This window comes from Urocitellus parryii, chromosome 3 (genome assembly GCF_045843805.1).
Source record: "Urocitellus parryii isolate mUroPar1 chromosome 3, mUroPar1.hap1, whole genome shotgun sequence".
In the NCBI taxonomy this organism is placed as follows: domain Eukaryota; kingdom Metazoa; phylum Chordata; class Mammalia; order Rodentia; family Sciuridae; genus Urocitellus; species Urocitellus parryii.
This window is the reverse complement of record NC_135533.1, coordinates 187,524,344-187,550,302: the sequence shown is the minus strand read 5'-3', so window position 1 is coordinate 187,550,302 and position 25,959 is coordinate 187,524,344. Positions and strand designations below refer to the sequence as shown.

General features: G+C 35.5%; 1 protein-coding gene across 3 annotated transcripts in view; it reads right to left on the bottom strand.

Annotated features, from left to right (window-relative positions):
* Nucleotides 1-1,116: 1,116 nt before the first annotated feature.
* Nucleotides 1,117-25,959, bottom strand: part of Rbms3 (RNA binding motif single stranded interacting protein 3) — a 665,566-nt gene continuing 640,723 nt past the window's right edge. For 2 of the 3 annotated variants that reach the window (XM_077795653.1, XM_026406242.2), the window contains 2 exons: nucleotides 13,203-13,283; nucleotides 9,859-9,990 (listed from right to left, as the gene is read on the bottom strand). In XM_077795653.1, the coding sequence (XP_077651779.1) occupies nucleotides 9,859-9,990; nucleotides 13,203-13,283 (213 nt within the window). Of the gene's footprint in view, nucleotides 1,237-9,858; nucleotides 9,991-13,202; nucleotides 13,284-25,959 lie in introns of those variants that run through there. The other variant, XM_026406224.2, reaches the window with a different exon arrangement.

Below are 25,959 nucleotides of genomic sequence, written 5' to 3'. Positions count from 1 at the left end.
AATTAACAACCTCTACCCTCTGGACTGTAATAGGGTGTCACTTCATCTTTGGTATAAAATAGGCCATCCATAGGCTGAATTTGATCACAACTAGGAAAGACTACAGAAATTGTCAACAATTTCTCTATCTATTGCTTTTTTTGTTTTTTGCACTTTTTGACCATAAGCTCCTATCTACTTAAGTTTTTTTTGTTTTGTTTTGTTTTTTTAATGCTCTTAAGCTAGATTTTGCAATGTGACAAGCAAAGCTGACTAAAAACTTTGTAAAGCTCATAAAAAAGACTGCAGATAAAAAGCACTAATGCTTTTGCTAGCAATCACGCTTTGTAAATAAAAAAAATCTGCATTCTGCCCCCCAAACACGCATTATTTCTAATGCAGTTGTTTTAAAACCAACATGAATAACTTTACCGTAAAATGTTTTAGCCTTCTAGAATGATTTGTGTCAACACTTAAGACAAAGTTCATGAAAAGTCCCAGCATTTCCCAATTCTTGCAGTTGCCATGGTTTCTTTTATCAACAAATTTTCTTCAAATGAAGAAAAAACATTTTCTTTTAAACTGTACAGTTTTTTTTTTTCACCCTAAAAACTCATAGTCTTAAACTTCTGTACCAGTTAAAGCTGGCACAATATTTCCATTTTTCTTGATTTTTTTTTTTAACCAGACGTTGACAGCTTGCCTTGAGAGCCTTTGACGTCCTTAAAATTAAGGCAATTAAGATTCAAGATAAACCTTACCTACATATTTCTAAAAAAAAATTAATAAAAAAACACAAGATTTAAACAAAAAAGGAAAAAGAGAGAAAGTAGCTTAGTTACTGAGCAAGACAATTTGTTCCAATTCTGTTTGCCCACCTCTTGACATCAGGTTTTCTGTTAAAGAAAAATAAAAAATAAAAAAAAGAATCTATCTACACTTTCAGGTAAATTCTGAATTTAAATGTTCTAGATAAAACATAAAACTGTGATGTTTAACCCCCTCTTCTTGGGATTTTTTTCTTTAATTATAAAAAAAAAGGATGGCAAAAATAAACTGTCAGACCACATAAAGGAACCATTTGCACAGCACATAAAAACTTTTTGTTTTCATCGAGTAAAGTATAAAATTAAAAAAAAAAAAAAAAGCCTTCCATTGACGCCTGTGCAAACTGGAAGCCAACTAACTTCTTGTTCAATGAAGTTTCTTCATTCAAGGCAAAGTTTCAGATGAACATTCTTCAGTTCTGTTTATGGTCTGTGAAAACAATTGAATAAGAGTGACTGTTACATCAAAGCAGCTTTGAAAACTGTCTTCTGTGCTCTTTTCTAGCGAGGACGTTCAAAGATATCAAGCGCAAGAACGTGGTCAAGAAAGAAATTTGGAAAAGCATAGTTAGCCTATGAAGTTGTCAAATGCTGCCAATTTCACATAAATATATGTTCAAGTGAGAGAGTTTGTTCACATTAAAAATCAAGGTAAAGAAACCAAGAATACCTTTGGATTCCAATGCAATAAATATGATGAATAATCGTCAAATAGGGCTCAGAGAGACAGCACTCCTGCTATGGACTGGATATGGTGGGAACATGTTCTCCCCAAGGTTCATGTTTTGGACTCTCCATCTTCAGTGTGGAAATGTGGAAGGTGAGGTTGGAACCTTGAAGACATGGAGCCCAGTGGCATGCCATTGTGTGTGTGTCTTTGGTGGGGATTAAAGTTCTCATGGGATCCTGAGTTAGTTCTTGAGGGAGTAAGGTGTTACAAAAGAGCAAGCCCCTTCCTTCTCTATTCTGTGCTTCTTGTCTGATCATGCAATCCCTTTAACACTCCCACCATGAAGCCTTCTTGTGGCCCCAGAAGGGGACTGTCAAGAGGCCATAGAGATAGGAATGTTCAATTTTGAACATTCAGCCTCCAAAATTGTGAGCTAAATAAACCTCCTTTCTTTATACACTATCCACCTTTAGTAAATTTGATTTAGCAACAGAAAACAGGTGAATAATACAACTTTCTATGCATGCAAGTCACATTTAAATGATGATCTCTTTCCTCCAGGCACAGATTATAGCAATAAGCTCCGAAGGTTATTTTTCATACCCATTTGCTTCATTTAGCACAAAGGGTTGTTAGGTACAGGTAGGCAGATTGCTTACTATACAGGATGCATGGTTAAGGGAGAAGGGCTAAGTTTTAACCAACTGTCTTCTTCCAAATCTATATAATCTGATACAGGACTGCATCTGCCCTAATCAAGTGGATGGGCCTTATTGAAATTCACATAATGTCCTCAACAGTGTTTTAAAATGGATAATATCTTGCCTAAAATGGCCTCAAAAGGTCTCTTTTTCTTAATTTGCATAAATCCATCATGTGAGCCAGCTGTGGCTATTAGGGACCTAATTAATTTGTTCCTAGATCATGCAAGAAAAGCAACTAATTGATAGAGTGAATATTTCATTTTTTTTAACCAATAGTTTAAGTCTCTGAGGATATATCATTTTCTCCCCTGGGTCACATGAAAAAGTAGGATTTCTTCAAGAAAAAAATGCAATTAGAATTCTCATAATAGCAACAATAAAGGGAATTTTATTAGTAGTAGCTATAAAAACCCTGGTCAATGTTTTAGCTGTCTTTCTCTGCCTTTGCAAACTGTAGGCTGACTCTTATGTATTTCTAAAATCTATCTTTTCTATGAGAACCAACATTTTTCTTTCCTTGGTTTTGTGTTTTGGTCTCCTCTTTATTTCCATTCCCATTTTCCACTGTACAATAAAGAGAAAAAGCCTAAAACACCATGAATCTCTATGATGAGCAGCTCAACTCAGTAAGTTGTCTTACTCAGTGGTGGCACAAAAGACCCTCCCTGCTCAAGTCCTCAATAGGCACTGATCTCAGAAGCATCAGTTTTTATGAGTTAAGCTGAGCATGGTGGCACATGCCTGTAATCCCAATGACTCCACTTGACTCAGGAGGCTGAGACTGAAGGATTGCAAGTTCAAGGTCAGCCTCAGCAACTTAGTGAGACCCTGTCTTAAAATAAAAAAACAAAACCAAAAAGGGCAGGGGGGATGGGTGGCAGGGATGTAGCTCAGTGGTAAAGTTCCCCTAGGTTAAATCCCCAGTACAAAAAAAAAAGTATATATATATATACACACACACACACACATATATATATATATACATATATATGTATATATATACACATACATATACTATATATATGTGTGTATACTGTATGAATATATAATAAATATATGTGTGTATATAAATGTTAAATGTTAAAGCTGTAGCTGCTTCTATGTTTTAAACCTTATACAATAATTTCCAACAGTACCCTTCCATAATTTGCTTTGTCCTTAAAGGGTCCTCATTGCTACATGAAAACAAATAAGGAGAAATAAAGGGCTGTAATTTACATGTTCATGGTTCTTAGCCGAAGTTGAAAGGAAAAAGGTGTTGCTGTTTAACAGAATTAAATTCACTTCTCTCCACTCCCTCTTCTTCAGATGAAGTGTGAATGTGTACATTTACACAGTATTTATGGGTTGCCCCCATATTTATAAAAATAGAAGCATTCTAAATTCTCAAGTTTGTGATCATTAGTATAGAGAACATTTTAAGTTGGACTCTGAGAATAGCAAGAAAACAAGATGAAACCTAGAATAATTAACACGTGAAAAAGATGAGTTTGAAAACTATTTGCAAACTGTGAAGCACTGAACACAGAAGGTGGTGTGACTCGTAAGTAATAATTACATGTCATCACTGTACTGACCACTTTTAGGAATTTTGTGTTCCCACAGTTTCATTAGCCATGGAAGAGTTGAGGAATAAAAATAAAATGCAATAGTATTTTTTTTTAATGTCAGGATGAATAGACTCATTTTGAATCTTCTTATCAGCTCCCTCTCCAAAGAAAACAAAAAATAAAAATAAAAACAAAACAACAACAACAAAAAATAGTTTACAAGTTGGGAAATAGCAATCCATATTTTTGAAAGCTAGAATTTAGTATTTAAGAAATCCACTGATTCAGTATTTCCCAGAGAAATTTCTCATAGACTAGCTTCATGCAATGCTATATAAAAAAAGTATTCTGTGGTCCAGGATTTGGAGAAAAAAACTATACACTTAACTCCTAATACTGGATTATCTACAGGTAAACTAAACAAATACTTAAAGCACAAAGAAGAATAGCAGGATAAAAAAATTCAAAACAATGCAATGCTTTATATTACTATGAAAATAATCAACACATAGACAATTTAAAAATTTTGTTAAACTTTTAAAATAATTTAATATATTTTTAAAAAATATCTTGGCATTCCATAGGAGGAAAGGGGCATGCACCATAATCTTTCAGGAAATAAAGTATTGGAAGTATTTTTTCTGGTTTTCGATATTGGGGGTTGAACCTAAGAGTGCTCTACCATTGAGCTATATCCCCAATCCTTTTTAATTTTATTTTGAGACAGGATCTTGCTAAGTTGCCCAGGCTGGTGTAGAACTTGAGATACTCCTGCCTCAGTCTCATAAGTAGTAGGGATTACAGGCATGGGTCACAAGATCCTGCTCGTTAATACTGTATTTTAGTAGTTTTGGAGAGAGCTCTGATTAAAGAAAGCATTTGGCTTGGTTTAAAGCAGTGTATCCTTGGTCTGGGGTTGTAGCTCAGTGGTACAACAGTTGCCTAGCACATGTGAGGCACTGAGTTTGATTCTCAGCACCATATAAAATAAAATAAAGCTATTTTATTTTTTAAAAGGCAGTGCATCCCAACATAATTTGACTAGGAAGTGCTTGGGGCACTTTCCAACCCTGACTTGGGGCATGGTGGTAAATCTCCCCCCCCCTCCCATTTAGATACCTAATTTAGGCTCTTTGGAGAATGGCCCAATCTTCTCACTTTGAAGAGGAAAATCAAGCTCCAAATAACTGAGTAGTAACTGAGATGTCACAAAGGTGGAGTCAGAACAAAGGGCTTATGGTTCTGCATAGTAGAATTTAAGTTTGTTTGAAGACATATTTTTCAGATCCTAGTTAGTTTAAGGTTTCTTTCATAACACAAAATCAAATAAACAAATAGAAATCTTGGGTGAAATTAGAATTTCCATAGAAGTTCCAAAAGAAACCACAGTGAACATTTCCTCCTGAGATAAGAGCTGAGTGTCCCTTTTGCATCAATAGCTTCTCTTAAAGAAAACAAGAAACCATAAGTATAAATGTGTGGTCCTATAGTTTAGCTTGGAAAGTGGAATCTGGAATGGACAGATCACAAATATAGTTCCATAATTCATAGGCCTATCATTTATATTTCTCAAACTTTTCTCTTGCAATCTTTGGTTACAATGGGTGTAACTTAATTTACAGTATCTTTAGTATAGAGGCTTTGGTGTTAAATGTATGTGTGATGTATTAAGCTACTTTTCAGGGGCACTCTGCTACCCTAATTAGAATTTCATACCCCACAAGAGGTCAGCTAGCATTTAATCAAAAAGGCCAGAGGTAGTACAAGTACTTTAAGCTATCCATATCTCCATTAGCATAATGATTGTTAGAAATGGGTTGCCTAATGAAAGTAGTGGCATGTTAATTAGCATAATGGTGTTGGAAATGAGCTGCCATTTGTGAGATTTGGCATATTTAAGAAAATGTGGATTGGCTAAATTATTTTAGAGATACTCTCCATTATACTAGGAACAGGAAGGATATAAGAATTTAGGGAAATGTATAGAACACAATTCACTTTCGGATACTGCTTGAGGATTGATTTCAAATCAGAATTGTCACAGAGCAGACTGAGTGGCTTTTATAAGGACGACATAGTCCTATATCTAGAATACGGTTGAATCTAACCTGAGAGAATTTTTTATACCAGGTCTGGTCAGTTAACTTTAAAGAACAGAGCTAGGAGTTTATTAAGTGTACACAGCAAGCTGTGTAAGTTGTTCTGTGCCTGCTTTCTAACAAATGCTTGCTTAGTGTCTCTGAGGGTGCTCTTGCATCCCTCAAACTCTTCCCAGTGATGGTTGCCAATGAAAAGGAACCCACTTTGCATGATCCAAATGCTCAGCTTAATTCCCAGTGTCTTCCTCAAATGATTCTGAAGAATCTGTCTTACCATGACCCAGGTCAGATTCTCTTGACTGAACCTGATTAAAAAAAACAAACACCTGAATAGAGTCTCATGCATTACTTCCTTTTATAAAATTCCAGGAGTGATTGCCACACCCAAATGTAGTTTGTCTTAGTATATTTTTTTTTATTTCATTCACTATTTTGTTTTTATTGTTGTTTCAAGTCAAAAGCTTCTAAGACTGTATCATATCCAAAAGAGGAAGTTGAGAACATGCACAGAATTTATGAACATTTTTACAGGTTTAAAAAATGTCTGAAGGGCAATAAAAGTGGTTTTTGCATGTCATATTTTTGAAATGTTCCATGTTCCAGAATGTTTCATTTTTGTAGCACTGAGCATGAGCTGTAGAACATCCTGCCACATACATTCCCGTGTGAGTGCAGAATCTAATTCTTCCAGTCAAGGCAATTCTCCTCATAAGTTTTACCACTGTGAGGACATGGGATGGAGATTTCATTTCAGAATATTTATTATCTTTGGAAAACTCAGCATTGTCAACCATAAAAATCCGTGGCTCAAGAGAAATGACCGTGGTGTGTAACCAAACTTATACACATGTTTCAATAGTGAAAGTTGTATGTGCTAAGATTCAGAATTCCTCAAATACTTCAAAGAGTAGAGCTTATTAGAATGGACTCATCACAAGGATAATTAAATTCCTGTCTTTCTCCAGAAAGTCACACCCTCGTGGGTTTTTATCTCATCTGCTTCTGTTAATGGCATGAAGAGCTTCATTGATTCCTTTTGAATTTTGAAGTCTTATTTATGTTTTTTCTTCTTTCAGTCTATCTTCCACTCTACCTTCCTCTTCCCACCATTGCACCTACCATGGTGACACTTCAGAACTTTGCTACTTCTTTCCTAAGTCATAGCAATAATAGCACTGCTGATTTCCCTTCCTATCAAATTCATTGCCTACTTTGGCTGAAAAAGTAGTAGTCATAGAACAAAGGTAATGCCATCCAAGCAATTCAGTGTGGCACCTGATATAATCATCTAAATCTAATCATCTTTTGAACACAATTCTGTTACTCTACCTCCACTTCTTGAAGAAGCATTCTGAGCTCCCTTCCCACCCTTGGACTTTGATCAAACTGTTACACCATCTAAAATGCTGCTCCTGCCTCCAAGATTCAGTTCCAGTTGCCATAACCACCACCCAGGCTTACCAAGCCAGGAAATATGAAGTGCATTCTCCTATTACTATAGCGCTTTAAAAGAGAGTCATGTTCATTTTCTTCCATATAGAATGCATATTTTCTGAACATGGAGAACTAAATCCCAGCCTGGATTGTAAATCCAGAGGATAGACCATGTCTACTGGTATAACTGGTTATGATGCTGTTATCATGCATGAACTTGGCTCTGGCCCTGGAAGTGAATGTGGAAACTGTCACCAGAATCTGCCAGAGGCAGAGATACTCCCTCTGGGTTAGACGGAATACCTTTCCCCACCAAATCATAATGTGACCATGGCAAGGAGCTTTACACCTGAGATAGTACATCCTTGAGAAAGTTAGAGTACACCTCATTGTGGAATAACAAGTTGGGGCAACTGAAGCTCGGTTAATTGGTCAGGGAAAGGAGGAGTCTTTGGAGAGTTGCAAGAAGGGGGATATTTGCATGCTGAAAGCCATCCTTGAAATATATCCCTCTATATTCAGTGGTATTAGAGTCAACATTTGTGAATCAAATGATATCATTTCTTCTTTTACAGCCCTCCCAAGAGTTCTGAGCTCATTTTGAGTAAAACCAAGTATCATTATAGAGAGTCAAGTATTTAAGGGGCAAAAGCTTGGTACCAGCTGTTCTGTTTGATCTAACCTCCTGGAATGGTTGCCTCTAGTCTGCAACACATCAGCCTCATGTTCCCACCAAGGGCCTACAAATGGCCTATTTCCTCTCCTTAAAATGCCTTGTTTCTAAATTTCCCCAAGAACCCAGGCCTATATGAGAGGTCTTCTCCAATACTAAATCCTGGGAGTTGACCTCATCATTTTATATCCCCTGGAATATTTGAATGATCTGCTTTGTAATTCTGTCTTTTTTAAAATTGTTTTTTGATTGATCTATTGATTATAAGTGGAAAATAAACTCCAGGAGAGGGGGGGAGAAATCCGCTTTTTTCATTGATCGTTTTTTAGCACTTAGAATACTGTCACATAATAGGTGCTCAAAAAAAAAAAAAACTGCTGACTTGATGAGTGAAAGCATTATTTCCATTGATCCAGAAATTATTTAGCTGCTAGTAGGAAAGTTCTAGGTCATAGAACCCCTTGTTTCCCTTCTTTATATCAGTTTATTTTTTAATGTTTCTATTACATTTTTAATCTTTATGTTTGTTTATGTCAGTTTATTTATTATGTCAGTGTAGCCAGAGTTTCCTATCCTTGACATGGAATCGTCCTTAATATCTGATCAATTTTCTCATGTGGCACCTTTGATTTTATCCATCTTTGATTTTCTTTCAGTAAGAATTTGATTAAATTGGTTTAGTAGTAATTCCCTACTCCTGCTGTCTCCTTTTAATAATTTTCCCTTCCCTCTGTTGATTGGCTATAAATCTCCACCTGCCTGTGATCTATTTTTAGTTGGGCCCAATCTCTCTTCTCTTTTGTGACAATCCTGACACACTGTGATAATTATGAGTAAAACCTTCCTACTGTGCTAACAAGTGTCAAATAATTTTTTTTATGAATAAGTAAAATGACCAAGAAATAGAGCCAAACTATTGAGAGGATCATCTGGGAATTCTCTGTTCACCAGGGGTTTGATTGTAATGTACAAAGTGGAGCACTTTGCATGTCAAGTTACCTGTGTGTAGACTTTACTATTGTTAATTCCTTTGGTTTCAACAAAAAGCTCTCAAATTTTAGTCTGTATATTTACTCAACACAAAGGCAATTTATTTTATGAGTGGCTTAAGAACTTTCAAGAGTAATTCTGTCTACTTGATGTTTTTTTCTTTGCCCCTTAACTCCTAAGTAGGAACCTATTTTCTATGATTTGTATTTTATGGTATCCTTTTTTTTTTCCACAAACATTTAACTGGGTGTTCAAAGCAACTCTGCAAGAGAAGTGTCACTTGTTTTCATTCAACAATAAAATGGAATTTCACTATGAAGTTTCATAGGTGAATACTGGAAATTTTTTCAGTTTTCAACTAGACTGTTTCTAATATACTGAACTGTCAAATTGCCTCATTATTTTATCATCATCAGAATGTTCCAATTATTTGGATAAGTATGTGCCTTTGGTGAAAATTAATGCAATTCTTCCCTCTCACAGTGAGCACCTACATTGATTCTGTTTGGCCATGACTTGTTTTGTCCTATGCAACAATACCCCAGGAGTCACAAATAGAATTAAGAATGCTTGATCTCTTTAGACTTCCTTTGTTGCTGTCTTGGAAATTCTGAGACTTCCTTTCAATTAGCTCTCAGAATGATCAAGAACATGTGGCCTATTCAGTTCTATCATCCAACCAACAACCAGCCCCTACCCTGAAACAGAGCTACGTGGCTGTTCAGCCACTGACCCAGACTCTAGGTCCAGCCAAGGTCAGAAGAAACAGTCATCCAAGGTCAGTCCAAATAGGCTCACTTAGCAGCGAGCTAAACAATGTTTGTCACTAAATTTGGGGTGGTGTTTTTACAACCCAAACTAATGGATACACCTTAAAAGAGTGATTTTGAGATGTTTGATCTTAGAAGGGCAGAGCTTACAATAACCCAAACTTACTTTGACTGTTGGTAAGAATATGCAGGTGCATGTTCGTTGGATGTGTCCACTGCTATCTGTTGCTGCTGACCACTGGTGTCCTGGGATGAAGGTGCCACTGTCTGGGGAGAAGTATCAGCAACGACACCCTAAGGAGGCACATAAGTACACAAAGACCTTATTTTCTTTAGCATAAACGATCTTGTCTTCATGAATCATAAATACTCTTTTGGCTTGAGAAGAAACGCTCTCAGCTCCATGAAACCATGATAAGCACTCAAAGCAATGCAAAGAATAAATTTGGATAAGGGTTGGGAAGTTCATTCTAATGCAACACCATAAGCTCTGCCATTAGAAGTCCTTGGTATAGTCATATTGTCAGAAAAAAAATCATTTTGCCCATTCTTGGAACTTTTAAACCATGGTTACATATAGTCAGACTAAATAACAAGTTTTTAATCAAAAATTTCTTTCAGGATTCCTAGAAATACTTGCATATGTAAACAATTGCCTGGGGGTAGTTTACTGTACCTTGTCCATATCATTTGGCAAAATAATGGACTCTGTCCTTCATAAAAATCTCCATCAAAGTTTGAAAATCTTTTCAAAGGATACAGTTGAGTAGGTTTTGCCTTCAGTAATTTGTTTTAGATTGCTTTGTTTTCCAAGATATGAACTGAAATCCATTTACAGTTTCCAGAAAAAGGAAACAAAACAAAACAAAACAACTTGTCCTTAATTTAGATTTGCTCTTCCTTTTTTTTGTTCATATTGTATCTTTCATTTCTCACAGATGCTGGCAAGAATGAATTTCTGGAGCTGGTCATTTATCAGGAACCTATGTTTGTTTCCAAGGGAGATGTACATGGATTTATTTGGTTGTTAGTAGAACTGAAGAAGGTATCTCTCCTGATTTTAGTTATAATCTTGGACACCTGCAGTCATGTTGAATTTCAAATGCTCTTGGTCAATTCTCTTGTCACTTAACTAAAGATCCCTGAAATTCTTCCTTAGAATCTGAAAATTTTTTTCTTAGAGACATTCATTGTTTCCTTTCCAAAGGTACTATATGCTGTTTTGAGTTTTTCTCCCACCAGCATTTATTTTTATGGATTCTGGTGAATGTGTAATGAAAGTTTTCACATGGAAAATGAATCAGTGCTTTTCCCTATAAGTACAAATGAAAGGCAGTATGTCAGAGTGTATTTATATTTTTCTCACTGAAGTTCTTCTTTTCAGACTCCAGATTTACCTATATCATTTCTAATAAACTACCCTGTGAAATGGGCCATATTAATTGATTATAATCAAAATGTTTCAATTCTTTTGATTGGCATGTGCCAATCAAGACATAAAGAAATGCAAACATGTGGCAGAGATCTATGTTCACAGCACCTAGAATGCCTGGATTATTGGATTACTCATGGCATAGCTCCTTTTTGAGAGCTGAATATAGCAAAGAACATGTAATTCAATCACATATTTTTGGAAATTTAGAGATCAAATTAAAACCTATTTAATATGACAAATTCTTTGGGTCCCATATGTCTAGAACATATAAGAGGTCTGAAAATTTGATATTAGTTATCTAAACGACACAGTAGTGCCCTCTGCACTTTCTATAACTTGGTAGAGATCAAATTAAAACCTATTTAATATGACAAATTCTTTGGGTCCCATATGTCTAGAACATATAAGAGGTCTGAAAATTTGATATTAGTTATCTAAACGACACAGTAGTGCCCTCTGCACTTTCTATAACTTGGTAGAGATCAAATTAAAACCTATTTAATATGACAAATTCTTTGGGTCCCATATGTCTAGAACATATAAGAGGTCTGAAAATTTGATATTAGTTATCTAAACGACACAGTAGTGCCCTCTGCACTTTCTATAACTTGGTACAAGTCAACATTTGTTACACCAAAAAATAGGTATTTTAACAAATCTAATTTAGTCTATGAAGGTTTCTATCAATCTCTTTATCAGTGGATTTTCATGTGGTGCAGTACAAATGTGCTAGTTGCTGGCCGATTTATGGAGCAGCAAAGACGTCAATTCCAGACGGTTTTCAGCTGAGGAGGGGAAGTGTTCTGTGACCATAATGTACATATGCATTAGGAGAGGGGTAAGGGGGGCAGTGAAATGAAAATTAACAGCCAGAATCAGAGGGAAGAATAGATTCTAAGTGTTTCACCTCTCCCTCCATGAAGTTCTATGCCTTCTGTTTTCAACAAAGCGTGATGGTTTTATGTAGTAAAGGTATAGAGGGGATGGATTCATCCCAAATGAAAGACAAAAGGAGAGGGATAATGTTTCCTTTAAGGTCAATATGACACTATCATTTATGATGTCTACACTGTTAAGAGGGATCCAACGAGTTCTTGTCTATAGGAAGCTACAAATCTATCAAGGGTTATTCAATGGAACAGTGTCTTTCTTTCATTTCCTATCCCCTTTCCTTCCCCCTTCCCTGCCCACCCTTTCTCTCCTTCCTTCCTTCCTTCCTTCCTTCCTTCCTTCCTTCCTTCCTTCCTTCCTTCCTTCTTCTCTTTCTCCTTTTCTCTCTTTATCCCTTTATCTCCCACCTTTTTCTTTCTCCTTCCTTCCCTTCCTTATTGTTAAAAATTAAACACAGGGCCTTCTGCATGCTAGGCATTCTACCACTGGTATATATTGGAATCAGCTGAGATCTTTTAAACATACTCATGTATAGGAGGACATTTTCCAGATAGGTGAATCAGAATCTCTGGGAGTAGAATCCAGGAAGCAATCGTTTCTAAAACTCTCCAAATAAATTTAATGTGAAGAAATTGTGAGAATTAGTGCACCAATCCAGCGTTTCTTACAATTTCAATGCACAACTGAATTATGGAAGGATCTTCTTAAAATAAAAATTCAAATTTAGTAGATCTGAGTGGTACCTGACAGCCTGCATTTCTAACAAAGTCTTAGGTGATTCACATGATGGTGGGGACAGGGCCCATACTTTGAAATGTAAAACAAGGCACTAGAGATCTAGCTCATTCTCATACTTGCAAACTGTTTTGCCTCCCTATTTTTATGACAATCTGTGGTTAACATTTGATGGCGTAGTGATTTGTTTTCTGTTATTTTCTCTAAATGTGAAAATGACCTTCCCCTCAAACCTCTGTATCAGATTAGATCATTTCACATGCAAAGCAAAATAAAGGTATGCTTGAAAATAATGTGCATACTTTCATATACCAAGCTTGCCATTGCAAAGTTTAGATCAGCACAAAAATTATACATGAGGATTTCTTGAATCCTGAGAACCACAGTTTATTTGACTGAGATTGACCTCCCTTAATCTATTTCTGTAAGACAGGGTTAGACTTACTTCAATAGAAACAGCTGTCGGAGGCACAGGCGTGTACTGGGGAATGTAGGTCCCTTGCATAGGAGCAGCAGCAGTCATATACTAGAGGGAATCAAAGAAAAATACATGTGAACTTGAGGCTGCAACCAGAGAGAAAAATCATATACCACATGAGACAACTTTATATGTGTGGACCAGGCCATTGCATGGGGTGTAATTATACTTAGACCAAAAATAAGGTAGGTCCCTCCATGAGCATTGAATGACCTTTGCTTACTGATTCAGTACTAAGAGTAGCCTCACTAAGTGACTTAACCCCAATTCCCACACCTTCTGTATAATAGCTCAAGCATCTCATATTTTACATCTAAACAAATTCTGAAAGGGTGAGCATGATGTCTGTTTTTTTCCTCCATTTTATTGCTAGCAGCTATCATGCAGTAAACTCTCTATAAGTATTTGTTGAATGAATGAATCATCATATTAATTGTTAATAATGTTTTCTTTTCTAATTAAAAAAATAGAGAAATAATGCAAGAAGTACTTATGTAGAAACATTCAAAATTGGCAAATATAGCTTCATCATTTTTGCATCACTTTTGTTAATAAAAAAAAAGAAATGGAGTATTGCAGATAATGCTGAGGTCTCTGTGTTCCCTTCTCCCACCCCATTCTCAAGGCCACTTTCAGTATTTCCTTTCCAACTCCTTTAATTTCCAAGTGTTCACCATTGGGTTGAATAACAAAACAGCCAAATCATTTTTCTGCAAGTTCTAATAGTCAGTAAAATGTGTATTTTTGGGAATGACATGCGTTTTTTGCAATGAAGAAAGGGAGCTCCGGGAAAATCACATCCTCACTTACATAGGCATAAAGTATAACCAACATTCCTATTTTTAATACACATTCTCCCTGTAAACTCAAAGTTCTACTGTTTGAGAATTAAATTTTCCTATGGCATGAACTATGTTTCAGAGCTTCTAAACTTGATCAATATCATGAAACTTCTGAACCAGATTCATCTCATGAGACAAGGTTCTCAATTCATCAAGGTTAGAGGAATGGTTTCTACAGAAAATCAAAAGCCTCTAATTCAGTATTTTTCTGAACTTGCTGAGATTAAATATTAAGGATCCATGTAAATATGGAAAACATAAATTACTTGTTCTGTGTATCTTAGCCCTCACAGTGCCCAGGAGACTTGATCTAAAGGAAGGGAAATACCTTAATGGAGACTAACCCATCAGTTGTGACTGTTTAACATTCATAGACTATTATATTACTAAATCAACTTTGGAATAAATGTTATCTCCATCCTAAACTAAACACTCTTCTATTATATCTAGTTGTTAAAAATAGAGGCAGTCTTGATGACACAACCCTAAATCAAACTAACCAAACTCTTGTTTGTAATCTATGTGTGGCCATGAATAACTGAGTATAGCTCATCTTCATATAAAAACTACTATGTAACAAGAGCAATTTTTTGAAATGCTTAATGATATTTATAATTTAATTTTATAAATGAATATTATCAGAGACCCTTGTCCTCTGTCCTCTTACAGTGCTTATCACTATGTCCAGACTACTGTCTTCTTAAAAGTATGATCCAGGCTTAAGTTGTGAATCTGTCCCTACACAAGGTAATGCCTGGTTGGTATTCAGTAGGAACTGTTTAATAGTTGAATAAAAGAATGCAGGCAGGAAGCGTTTATTGCAATTAAAAATTGTGCATACCTCTTAGTCACTGATAATTCTGAGCTCATAGTAGGTATACATTTTACCACCATCTCTAATGTCTTTAAGTAACATTTAAACAAATGTTTTAGCCAACTTTGCTCATCATCATTTTTGTGCTCCTAAGTGAACAATTAGTATTCAGATGTTTGACTGCTATCAATTTTTCAAATACATACAGAACATGAGAATCACATTTCAGCAAATAAAATTTCACATCGAGAACACTGTGGCAGGCATGTAGCTTATCAATAAAACTGCTCTAGCAATTTGTTGTAAATAATATTTTCCTGGCCATTTCAGATATATGATTTACAATGTTCTATGCATCCCCTTTAATGTGTTTTTTGGAACACCAGTTATGTTGAGAGGAAAGCATTCTGTGTTCTAATGCATTTAAACAATGCTGCATAACATATCCTTCTCTTTGAAAATGACAGATAATAAAAATCTAAAAAGTCATATTTTACAAATCCTTCTTATCGGTGATTAAAACAACATTTTTTTCTAAAACTTTTATTTTTGGAGCACTTATAAAATTTGCTTAGATCTAATGCTCTAAAGAACACATTCTGGAAAACATTCCTTTACTTAACTCTAAAATCCTAGCAGATAACGTAGCAAGTGGAATGTTATTGCCAAGTAGGAATTTGTCCAAGTGCAAAATTGATACTGTTGTGGCTGATTTTCTACCTTGTGGTCATGACTTTTCTGCAGGCAGAAAGCTTTTATTTCAATTAAAAATTGTGCAAGCCTCTTAGTCATTGATAATTCTGAGCTCATAGTAGGTATTCATTTCACCACCATCTCTAACGTCTTTAGGTAACATTTAAACAAACGTTTTAGCCAGATATACCCTATGCTAGTAAAAGGTTAATCATCCTTCATCTATTTGGGTATTTTTTATTGTACAGTTAGTAATTGCATGCTTTGCAACTGGGCTTAATTGGCACCCATATGAAAGATGTTATTTTGATCCATCCACTCTACTGTCTATATCTCTAAAGAGGCATTTCTGTGCATTAGAGTTCATTAGGGACATAACCTTTTGGCCCTTTAGAGCACTGTTCACTAGTTCATATGAGAATCCACTCAATTATTTAGACCTTTCTGTCAAACTAAAGAATTCCCAGGCAGTGTGGTTAATGTGAACATTGTATGTGATTTCTTAGCTAGACTTCTTCAAATGATTTAATTATTCAAAACTTCATCTATGTTTTGCTTCTGTAAAAATGGATCATTAATCTTTCACTTCTCCAATAACATCTGATGCAGTTTAGAACATGGCCAAAACTCAACCACTTAGGAAGCAATTCATATACTCGTACTTTCTTCAGAACAGGTCTTTGAGTCTAACAGGATGGTTTCCCCATTTCACAAATGGAGAAACTTAGACCCACATATATTTGGGAACAAGCCCATGTTCTTCTGACTCACGATTCAGCTCCTCAACCAACCTTATTATTTTTGAAGTTAAATAAATACTTTTCTAAGAGCATTCTTTCAATCATTATCATGTAATATAGGTATCAACTTATTTTTCTCAATGGGGTTTATTACTTGAAGTTCCAATTTCGAAATATAGAGTAACATAACGTTGATTGACATTTTTGCCATTCTTTTCCACTCAATGTTTTAGTTTTACTTTATACTTAGAATACCTAATTTTCTTATAAGGGGACTAGCCCAAATGCTTGGGAACTTAATTTTACAGTGCTCTTCTGAACAGAACCATTACAGATTTTATAGTATAGGTGAGATCACCTCATTTTCATGTTTTATGTGTATGTGTGTGTGTGTGTGTGTGTGTATATATGTCTTTCAATGAAAAAAATCTTTCTGGTTGCTTTTTCTTATGTCATAAAAAATAATAATAGAAGATTTTGAAAATTTGTTTGAAAATTAAGAACAGAATTATTTTAAGTACTTTTTATGTCCTTTTAGACTATTTTGGGCAGATAAACTTTGTATTAAAGCTCTTCTGTGGGAGACTTCTATTTTCTAGGGTAAAGCCTAAAAAAGTGACAGTCTTGTAAAATCAGGAGCAAGTACTTCCAGGAAATGGCTACAGCTCTGTGTAAGCTCAACCCTCAGCTTTAGATTATTGGTGACAAATAACTCTGAACTTTCTCTCTGAGCACACAGTTTGATTTCCTTAAGAGCCCAGATAAACTCCGCTCAGACTCAATAATCCTGGCTGTACAAGCATTGCTTAGATGTGGGCGCCTGAGAGACTGCTTTCATTTTATCCAGCTAACAAATGACAAAGGACTAAGAGAACGACCTGTGACAATAATTTTGTCCTTGACTTGATGCATTCTTGTGGATTATTTTTTAAGACCATAACAGATATGGATGTATGTATGTCCTTTAAGCTAATTTCATTTATGGGTATTTTCCCAAAACTTCAAAATGTCTGCCATATTTTTTATGAATACAAATTATATATTTATTTTTATATGATAGCTAATGGGAAGCAGAATATGATGAGGTGATGCAGATAAAATAGATTAATTCACAGAATATTTCCCCATTAAGTAGCAGCTAGAAGTTACAGCATCAGTGGATGACTTTTTTTTTCTTGTAATCAGCCTGGTGCTATTTGCATATTCTTAAGGCAGAGGACATTCACATGTAAGTGCGTGGGAGCCCTGAATAGCCATTTTCAAAGCCGCAGAATAAATTCCAGACTCCATCACTTGTTCCAAGAAGTCTAGACACTGCATCACCCAGATAGTTACTTGAAGAGAGGCGGGGGAAAAAAAAGTGGGATTGAAAAGGAATTGTGTTGATGCTTATTTAAGTTGGGACAAAATGTTTCTGTTACCGTGTAATCAATGATTTTTTCTGTGGCAACAAAGAAATCTCCCAATTATTAGTTTTGGATTTACTCTCTCTTCCTCCACCAAAGTTAAACAAATAAAACAAAGGGTTTTAGATACTTCCTATGGGGAAGCTGTTCATTTTAAAATTATTGGGGATGGGCAAGAAAGGTCCCATATTTTCACTTTTGGAATTTCCTACGCTATTTGATGACAGTGGCTTATTTGGAGTTATAGTTCTACTAATCCTATTTATTGGGGCTTTCTAATCCTTGATTAACAAATTCAGAATGGAGAGTTGCTCTGGTCTCATCAAACCAAGAAAATCAATGAGAAGGATGTAGGAAAATTGTAAAAGTGTATATCTCCAAAAGGCATTTGAGCAGAGAGAGAAAAAAAAAAAGAAGACCGATTTGTGGTACATGATGCTAACAGTATGCAGTGTGAATTACTTTGAAAGAACCATGAAGTCCAAAGTTTCTTTTAACAAAAAGATACGTGTGGATACAGGGAGCAGCCTGAGTGATGATTTGTTACAGTCCAGAGGGGCTCAGTGTTATCTCTAATAGAATGATTCCAGAGTTCTGAGGGCCCTGCTCTTTGGATTTGTGTAATTCTATCATCTTAGACTGGAGGCACAGTGCCTGGACCTGGGATGGCAATCTGATATTATTTCACAGGCTTGCTCAGATTAGCTGCCATGAGGATAATTCAAAGCAAGCCTTCCAAGTCTCCATATCACTGAATACATGAAACATCCACAGAGAAGAGAAATGGAGACAGTCCCTTTGAAAGAAAAGCATGCCTCATGCGGGTGAGGTGAGGCTAGACCACTATGCCCAGTTCTTTCTATACTCTTTCTACTTCTGCCAGTGCACTCTAGATAATGCAGAAGATCCTCATGCAATACAGGAACAACATTTGCTTTTATAATGTTTATAATTTAGTAAAACTATATAAAACACACTGTTTACGTTTAAAAAATACATATATGACAAAGTAGATAGTTTTAAGTGATGAATTAATAGTCCTTCAAGAGTAGATGGAAGTGAATACAGAGCCAGATATACTTCTCCTATGGATAGAAGTACTCTAAAAGAGAAGAGTTAGTGGATTTGATAGCGATGGGAGTCCAGGGTTCTTAGAAGTGTACAGTCCCTATTATTCATCTATTTCCCCAGAATAACACTGAACATAACCCATAGAGAGATGTAGATTAAGCTATTAAATGAGAAATAGATAAACTTGTCATTGTATTCTGAAGCAGGGGTTATTTATTATTAACATATAGCCAAGAGATGAAAAGAATCTTCAACTTCATCCTTAGCTTGGAAGTTTACAAAAGCTCTCCCTCTGCACAGCAGTGAGCAGGAGACATGCCCATGTGGTCCCAAACTATACAGCTTCAACCTTGCAGAGAAAGCAATATTCATGGATGTTATTAGGAAAAATCACAGCTCATTAGCTTTGAAAATGTGCATGAATCTTTGTTACTGCAATTAAGTAAAAGATAATCCTATGGAAATGTATCTCTTTAAATTGAATGTGAAACAGCCCTATAGAGACACTAATGAATTCTACTCCCATACTTTTGTGTGTGTGTGTGTGATGTGAAATTCAGAGGATGATGGGATAAAGGAAAATTTCAGTAGACCACAAAGGTCATGAAGGAGCTAAAGACACGTAAATCAGATAAAAACTGAGAACTAACTGTACATCAGAGTACAGAATGAAGGTCATTTGAAACTATAAATAAGCATATTTAGGGTGAAGTAATAGGAATGGCCCATTGATTCAACAGAGGCATGTGGTAGGTAAGTAGAAAATATAATGAGGGTGTTATAAACAACCTTAGACCAACAACTTTGATAATATTTATGAATGGGGAAATTTGTTGAGAAGCACTTTATCAAAACAGTCACAATAATGAATAGAAATTCTGAATAGTTTCATATCTACTGAAATAAACTTAATTCATAATTCAAAACTACCCACATTAAAATTTTCAGATTTAATTGGCTTTCCTGGTGAATTTTCTAAGCATTTAAGGAAGTGATAATATCAGTCTTGTACAAATTACTCCAGAGATAACTACAGAAGGAAAAGTTTCCAATTCATTTTATAAACCTACCATATTCCTTAGGCCTACATTTGGTAGGGACACTAAAAGAAGGGAAAGTTTCTCATGACCGACCATTTTTGTCTGAGTTTCTTAAATAGCATTTTAGCCTACTGATAATACACAACATCTCCAGGTGAGATTAAGTTCAGAACTTCAAGGTAAGTTTGATGTTTCAAGGTAAGTTTCACATCATGTTTGTAAGTGCAATCAACATAATTTATCATGATGAAAGAATAAAGAACAAATGCACAACATCATTTTGAAAGACTCAGAATCATCTTTGATAAAATCTAGCATTTGTATATGACAAAATACCTAAGGAATAGATGAGAAGCAGGAGTAGAAGTCTATATATAAAAAGCAGACAGATAACCTGGTAGGTGACAGTGAAATACTGAGCAATTTATATTTGAATTTTGGAATGAGATAACATGATCCAATATCACTTCTTCTAATACTGTCTTCAAGGTTAAAAACAGTGAAATAAAATGATAACATGTAATGGAAGGCATAAATATAGAAAAAATAAAGTTGTCAGTATTCACAGATGACGTGGTTGTGTATAGATATTCCAAAAATATACTAAGAAGGAAAAAAATTATTAGAATTAACAAGGAAATATAGCAATATTGCTAGATACAAGTCAATAAATTCTATTTTTATATTCCAGCAATAGATCAATAAAATGAAATATATATATATTTCATTTGTATATATATATATATTTCATATATATGTGTGTGTGTGTGTGTGTGTGTGTGTGTGTGTATTCAAAAAATAAAATGCCTGGAAATACCTCAGAGAAAAGGTAGAAAAAATTCTATCCTAAAACTTAGAAAGTCTTAATGGGTTAAATAAGGTGAAGAGAGCACATTCCTTGATTAGAAAACATAGTACTGCTAAAATGTCAGTTCTTGCTTAAAACCAACAAACAAACAAAGAAACAATCTATATATTCAATGCAATTCAAGTTGAAATTCAAGCAAATTTCTTGGTGGAAATAAATAAGCCCATTCTAAAATATGTGAGTGCAAAGGACTTTTAGAATATACAAGAAAATTTTGGAGGTTGAAGGATATATACTACTAGATGTCAAGGTTTACTAAAATGTCATGGTAATCACAATAGTATGGTATTACTGCAAGAAGAGAAAAATAGACTCATGGAACAGAATAGAGACTAGAAACAAATATAAAACCATGTGATTTGTAACAAGAGTGTCACTGGAATTCAGCGCAACAAAGAAGAACCTATTCAATAAATGTGCTGACTCGGCTACATTTGTATAGAGGAAAATGACCTGACTTTTCCCTCAAATCATTCACAGTTAATTGGAGGTGGGTCATAGATACAAGAATAAAAAGTATAATAATGTAGCTTTGGGAAGAAAATAGGAAAAAGGCTTTATGATCTTAGGAAAAGCAAAAATTTCTTAAACGTGACTTAAAAAGTGCTTACCATAAGAGAAAAGAATGATAAAATGAAGTTCATTAAAGAACTCTGATTATCAAAATACTGAAGGAAGATATTTGCAATATATACATATCACAAGCAAATCTGTACAAATTATACACATATACATATACATATACATATGTGTATAGATATATCCACAAGTCATTAAGAAGACTGAGAGCTCTATTTTTTAAAAAAGACCAAACTATTAATATATATAAATATTTAGATTAATCTCCAAGGAATTATGTCGAGCCAAAAAAAGAAAAAAGAAAAATCAAATTCCAAAAGAGTATATATGATTCTAGGTACACAACTTTTTTTTTTTTTTTTGGTGTGTGTGTGTGGTGCTGGGGACTGAACCCAGTGCCTTGTGTATGTGAGGCAAGCACTCTACCAACTGAGCTATATCCCCAGTCCCTTATACAACATTTTTGATATGCCAAAATTTTAGAAATGGATGAAAGATTAACTGTCATGAAAGGTTAGGGACAGGGGAGTGAAGCATAAAATTAAGGCAAATATGGTTATAAAAAGGAGGGAAATTGTTCAGGATCTTGACTATGGTGGTGGATAAACAAACCCGCAGGGTAATGAAATTGTATACAACTTAATATATATTCAAATGAGTAAAACTTGGGAAATTTGTGTAAGTGTCAATTTCCTGGTTCTGATATTGTAATTTTACCAAAAAAATTTTACCATTGGCCATATGGGGTAATGTGTATAAGGTGTTTCTCTATATGACTTCTTCCAATTGTATGTGAAACAACAACAATCTAAATAAAAATTTCATTAAAGTAGCATAAAATTTTAATATATAAGTACGCATGGTTAATATAAATGGTGAATTCACACTTGAAAATTTGACAAACCTCATTTCTCAGGGAAGTGGAAGTTAAAAATATTATATGCCACTACATTCTAGCTAGTATGAAAAAATGCAAAAAGAAAGATTGATGATAGTATTGTTGAAGATGTGGACAACAAATACTCTCACATGCTGCTAGTGGGAGTTTAAATTGGTATATCCATTCTGTAAAGCCATTTGGTGGGACCAGTGAAGCAGAGCATTTGCAGAACTTATAGTCAAGCAATTTCTTCCTAGGTATAAATGAACACAACAGAAATTCCTAGAAATGTGCATCAAAAGTTATGTAAAAAATATTTAAAGTAGCTTTTATAATCTTCCAAACATGAAGTAGCCTAAAATATTAATCAGTAGAGGAATAATAGAAATATGTGCATGTGATATAAAACAAAGAAAAAGCAAACTCGTCTACCAATATGGATAAGCCTCACAGATACTACGTTGAATGAAAGATGGCAGACATAAAATTTGGCTCCATACTGTATTATTCCATTTATTTAAGGACCAAAAAGAATCAAAGAAAATCTATTGTGATACAAGTTGGGATTATGGGTACTTTGTAAAGATAAGAAATCAGAGACATAAAGGACCCTTCTGTGTCTTTATTTGAATGATACATCAGTGTTCACACTGTGTAAAATTCATTGAGCTATAAATTTGTAAGTTGTATACTTTCCTGTCCATATGTTATATTTCAATGCGTGTGTGTGTGTGTGTGTGTGTGTGTGTGTGTACTGTTTTCTTTTGGGATATATTCCATCAGAAAACAGGAAAGGTTGACCTTAGACGAGATCAGGGACAATGTACCAATTCAAAGGAGAAAATGAATGGATTTCGATATAAGAAGTTTGGGAAATTGGTGAGGTACTTATGTGCCTTTTTTTATTGCTTATACTTTTGAGGTACCTTGTGAGGTGAAAGTAGGAGTTGGGTTTGGAGTCTGAGAAGGTATGAAATGGTTGTCTTGGAGAGTGGGAGAGTCTATCAACTGAGCTATGTAATAAGACTTGTAGGGATAACACTAAAGGTCTATGAAAGTTGTTGGGCCACAACATGAATGTGAAATCCAATGGCACTGTGGCATGTTTTACTCTAGCCATATTCCTCTATTCAAAAGAATGGGGCAGACTCAGGTCAAATTTTACCATGAGAGTGGGATGGAAGGAGAATCAGGCAAAGAAGGTGAAGGTACAGAAAAGGAAGTGATTTCAGTGTTCTGCTGTGGAATCTAAGCTGGGCATGGATCAGAGGAAACAACACTGGAAGAGTCAGAGGTGATCAACCCCGAGGCAGGCTGGGTGGTATTAAAGATTTGTTGGAATAAGGGGTCCTAAAAACAAACAAACAATCAACAACAACAACAATAACAAAAACATGCATGAGAGGAAGGAGCTGTCAGAGAGCAGAGGGTTTCAAAGGAGTGAGTGCTTGACTTTGAGATCTGCAGGGGGCTCAGTCATTGCAAATAACAAAATCTAGAATAAGACTAAGAAAATCACCAGAAATGAGGAACTCAGGAACTAAGAGGCCAAGGTGCTTCTTTGTTAAATTCCAGTAAGGGATGTGCAGTTATTAGCATCATTCTATCAAAAATTGTGAGTCCATCCCATGAGCCAAGCAGTGAGGAGAGTAATCAGGTACAATAGGATTCCAGCATGGGTTGGACAATAGGACCTGAGAAAGCACAGAAAAAAACCGGCTTTGTTATCAGCCCATTGAGTGTTCTAGTTAGCTCATTTCTTCTTTCTGATCTTTATATATTCTCCCTCTCCATTCCCCCCGTCCTTCTCCCCTCTCTATATATAATTTGATAATTTAATGCATTATTCACTGCGGCCAATTATACCTTAACTGTAGTACCCAGAAAGAGAGTAGCTAATCTAATCCACTCAAATTGGACCATTTGTATTATTACTACTGCCTTCTGTAAGTGTTCCCATTTCACATTTGAATTTCCTCATCTGCTTATCCCTTCATTAGTGATCCTTAATACTGTTATTTTTGCCATATTTATATCACCACTTTGCTTCTGTAAAGTGGTGACCTCTTTAAATGAGATAGACATTTGAGGCAAATCCAACACGCACTATCAGCCTCAAGATTTGAAATTAAATAGCTAATGTCCTCAGCCTCCTTAGGATCATATAATTTTCCCCCCCTAGAAGACTAGTCTTGCTTCTTCATTTTAGAAATGAAAGAACTGAGGCACTATGACAAGAAGACAAGGGAACTAGGGCAACCTCCATGTTCCTAGAAGCTTTACAGTTTTCTATTTAACTTCTGTAACTAAAGCAATACATCAGGCCAGGAAGAGAAACCTGAGTCAATGTGAAACTCATCCAGACTGCCAGACACACAGAAGTCCCATTTCCACAGAAAACCCTTCCTCTCTGGATGCTTCAAGAAACAAGCCATGAATGACCACTCTCCCTGTGACCAAGGAAGATGACCCAGCTCAACAGGAGGACATACAGAAGGTGCCCCTAAATGTCTTTTGAAACCAGAATCCAGTCTCTATAAAAACCAACCAACCCATTCCTTTTTCATGGGTTTGTTTTTCAGGCATGAGATTTTCAGAGACAGAACTCGACCTACTCAACTATTTAGAATAGTCATACTAGAGATGGATCCAAAATGGGTGGGAAGCAAAGGAAGGCAAGGAGAAAAGGAGCCCGAGGAAGAAAGAAATTCAGCAATGTTCTGAATACAGAGGAAATAAAACAACATTTTGGAAACTGCAAAAGAAAGGGCGCAAAGCTGCTGGACTAAAATACTCTAGAAACGTTACATATTTAGGAGAAAAACAGATTTAAATGACAGTCTTTATTCATAGGAGCATCTACAATTTTGGTAACACAAAAGCATAATAGAGGAGTTTCTGCCAAGCTACAGATGTTATCATGCTTTCCTCTAAGGATTGAGGAGTTCATGATAAAGAACCACCAGCAGAAAGATGGAGAGAAACACTGGAAGGGAATCAGCCCTGTGGTGCCAGAGTCCAGATTCCATTGTTTACTGCAAAAATTGAAGAGGAATTTGCATGGTGACAGCTTTCCAATAGTGGAGAAGCAAAGTACATTATCCTGGGGGAAATTTTAACCCATTTGCACCAACTTACTTATAACCATGTGATGTACAAGCAGCGGATTTATGTTGGGCTCTACCCAAGCCACTTGCTGAGTTAAGAGCACTCTCTTCATAACCTCCTTCCCTGTGCCTTCCCTGTGTTCAGCCCCCTTTAATCCAACTCTGACACAAATCCAAACCCTGTCTCTCAAGCTGAATCCAAATGCCAAATTACTGTTTAAACCCTTGCTTCAAGCCCACGTTTGAACATGACGATTCTCTTCCATGGCATTTAACAGCTCCTCATCTGCCTCTCCCACAGCTCTGAGAAGGCAAATCCCATAAGCTTCTAGCAAGACCATGCCTGATTCATCAAGGTTGGGGACTTACAAGGCATTTGTTGAATGAATAAGTGAATGAATGGATAGGTGATTAAAAGTTCTGAATAAAAATATTCAAGGTTTTCAAGGGGAGCATATAAAACACAGGGAGAATAAGATCAGCTAGGAAAGCAGGCTCCTTTTTTAAAAAAATATATATAAGGGGTAGTATCAAGGGGAAAATTTTAAATGAAAAGAAACTCAGATCCAAATATATATATATTTGGAACTTAACATTTTAAAAATTCACCTGTATCAGCACAAAAGGAGGTAGGAGAACCACATGTAGAACATTTTCCATCATAGGAAGACCTTTTCTACACAG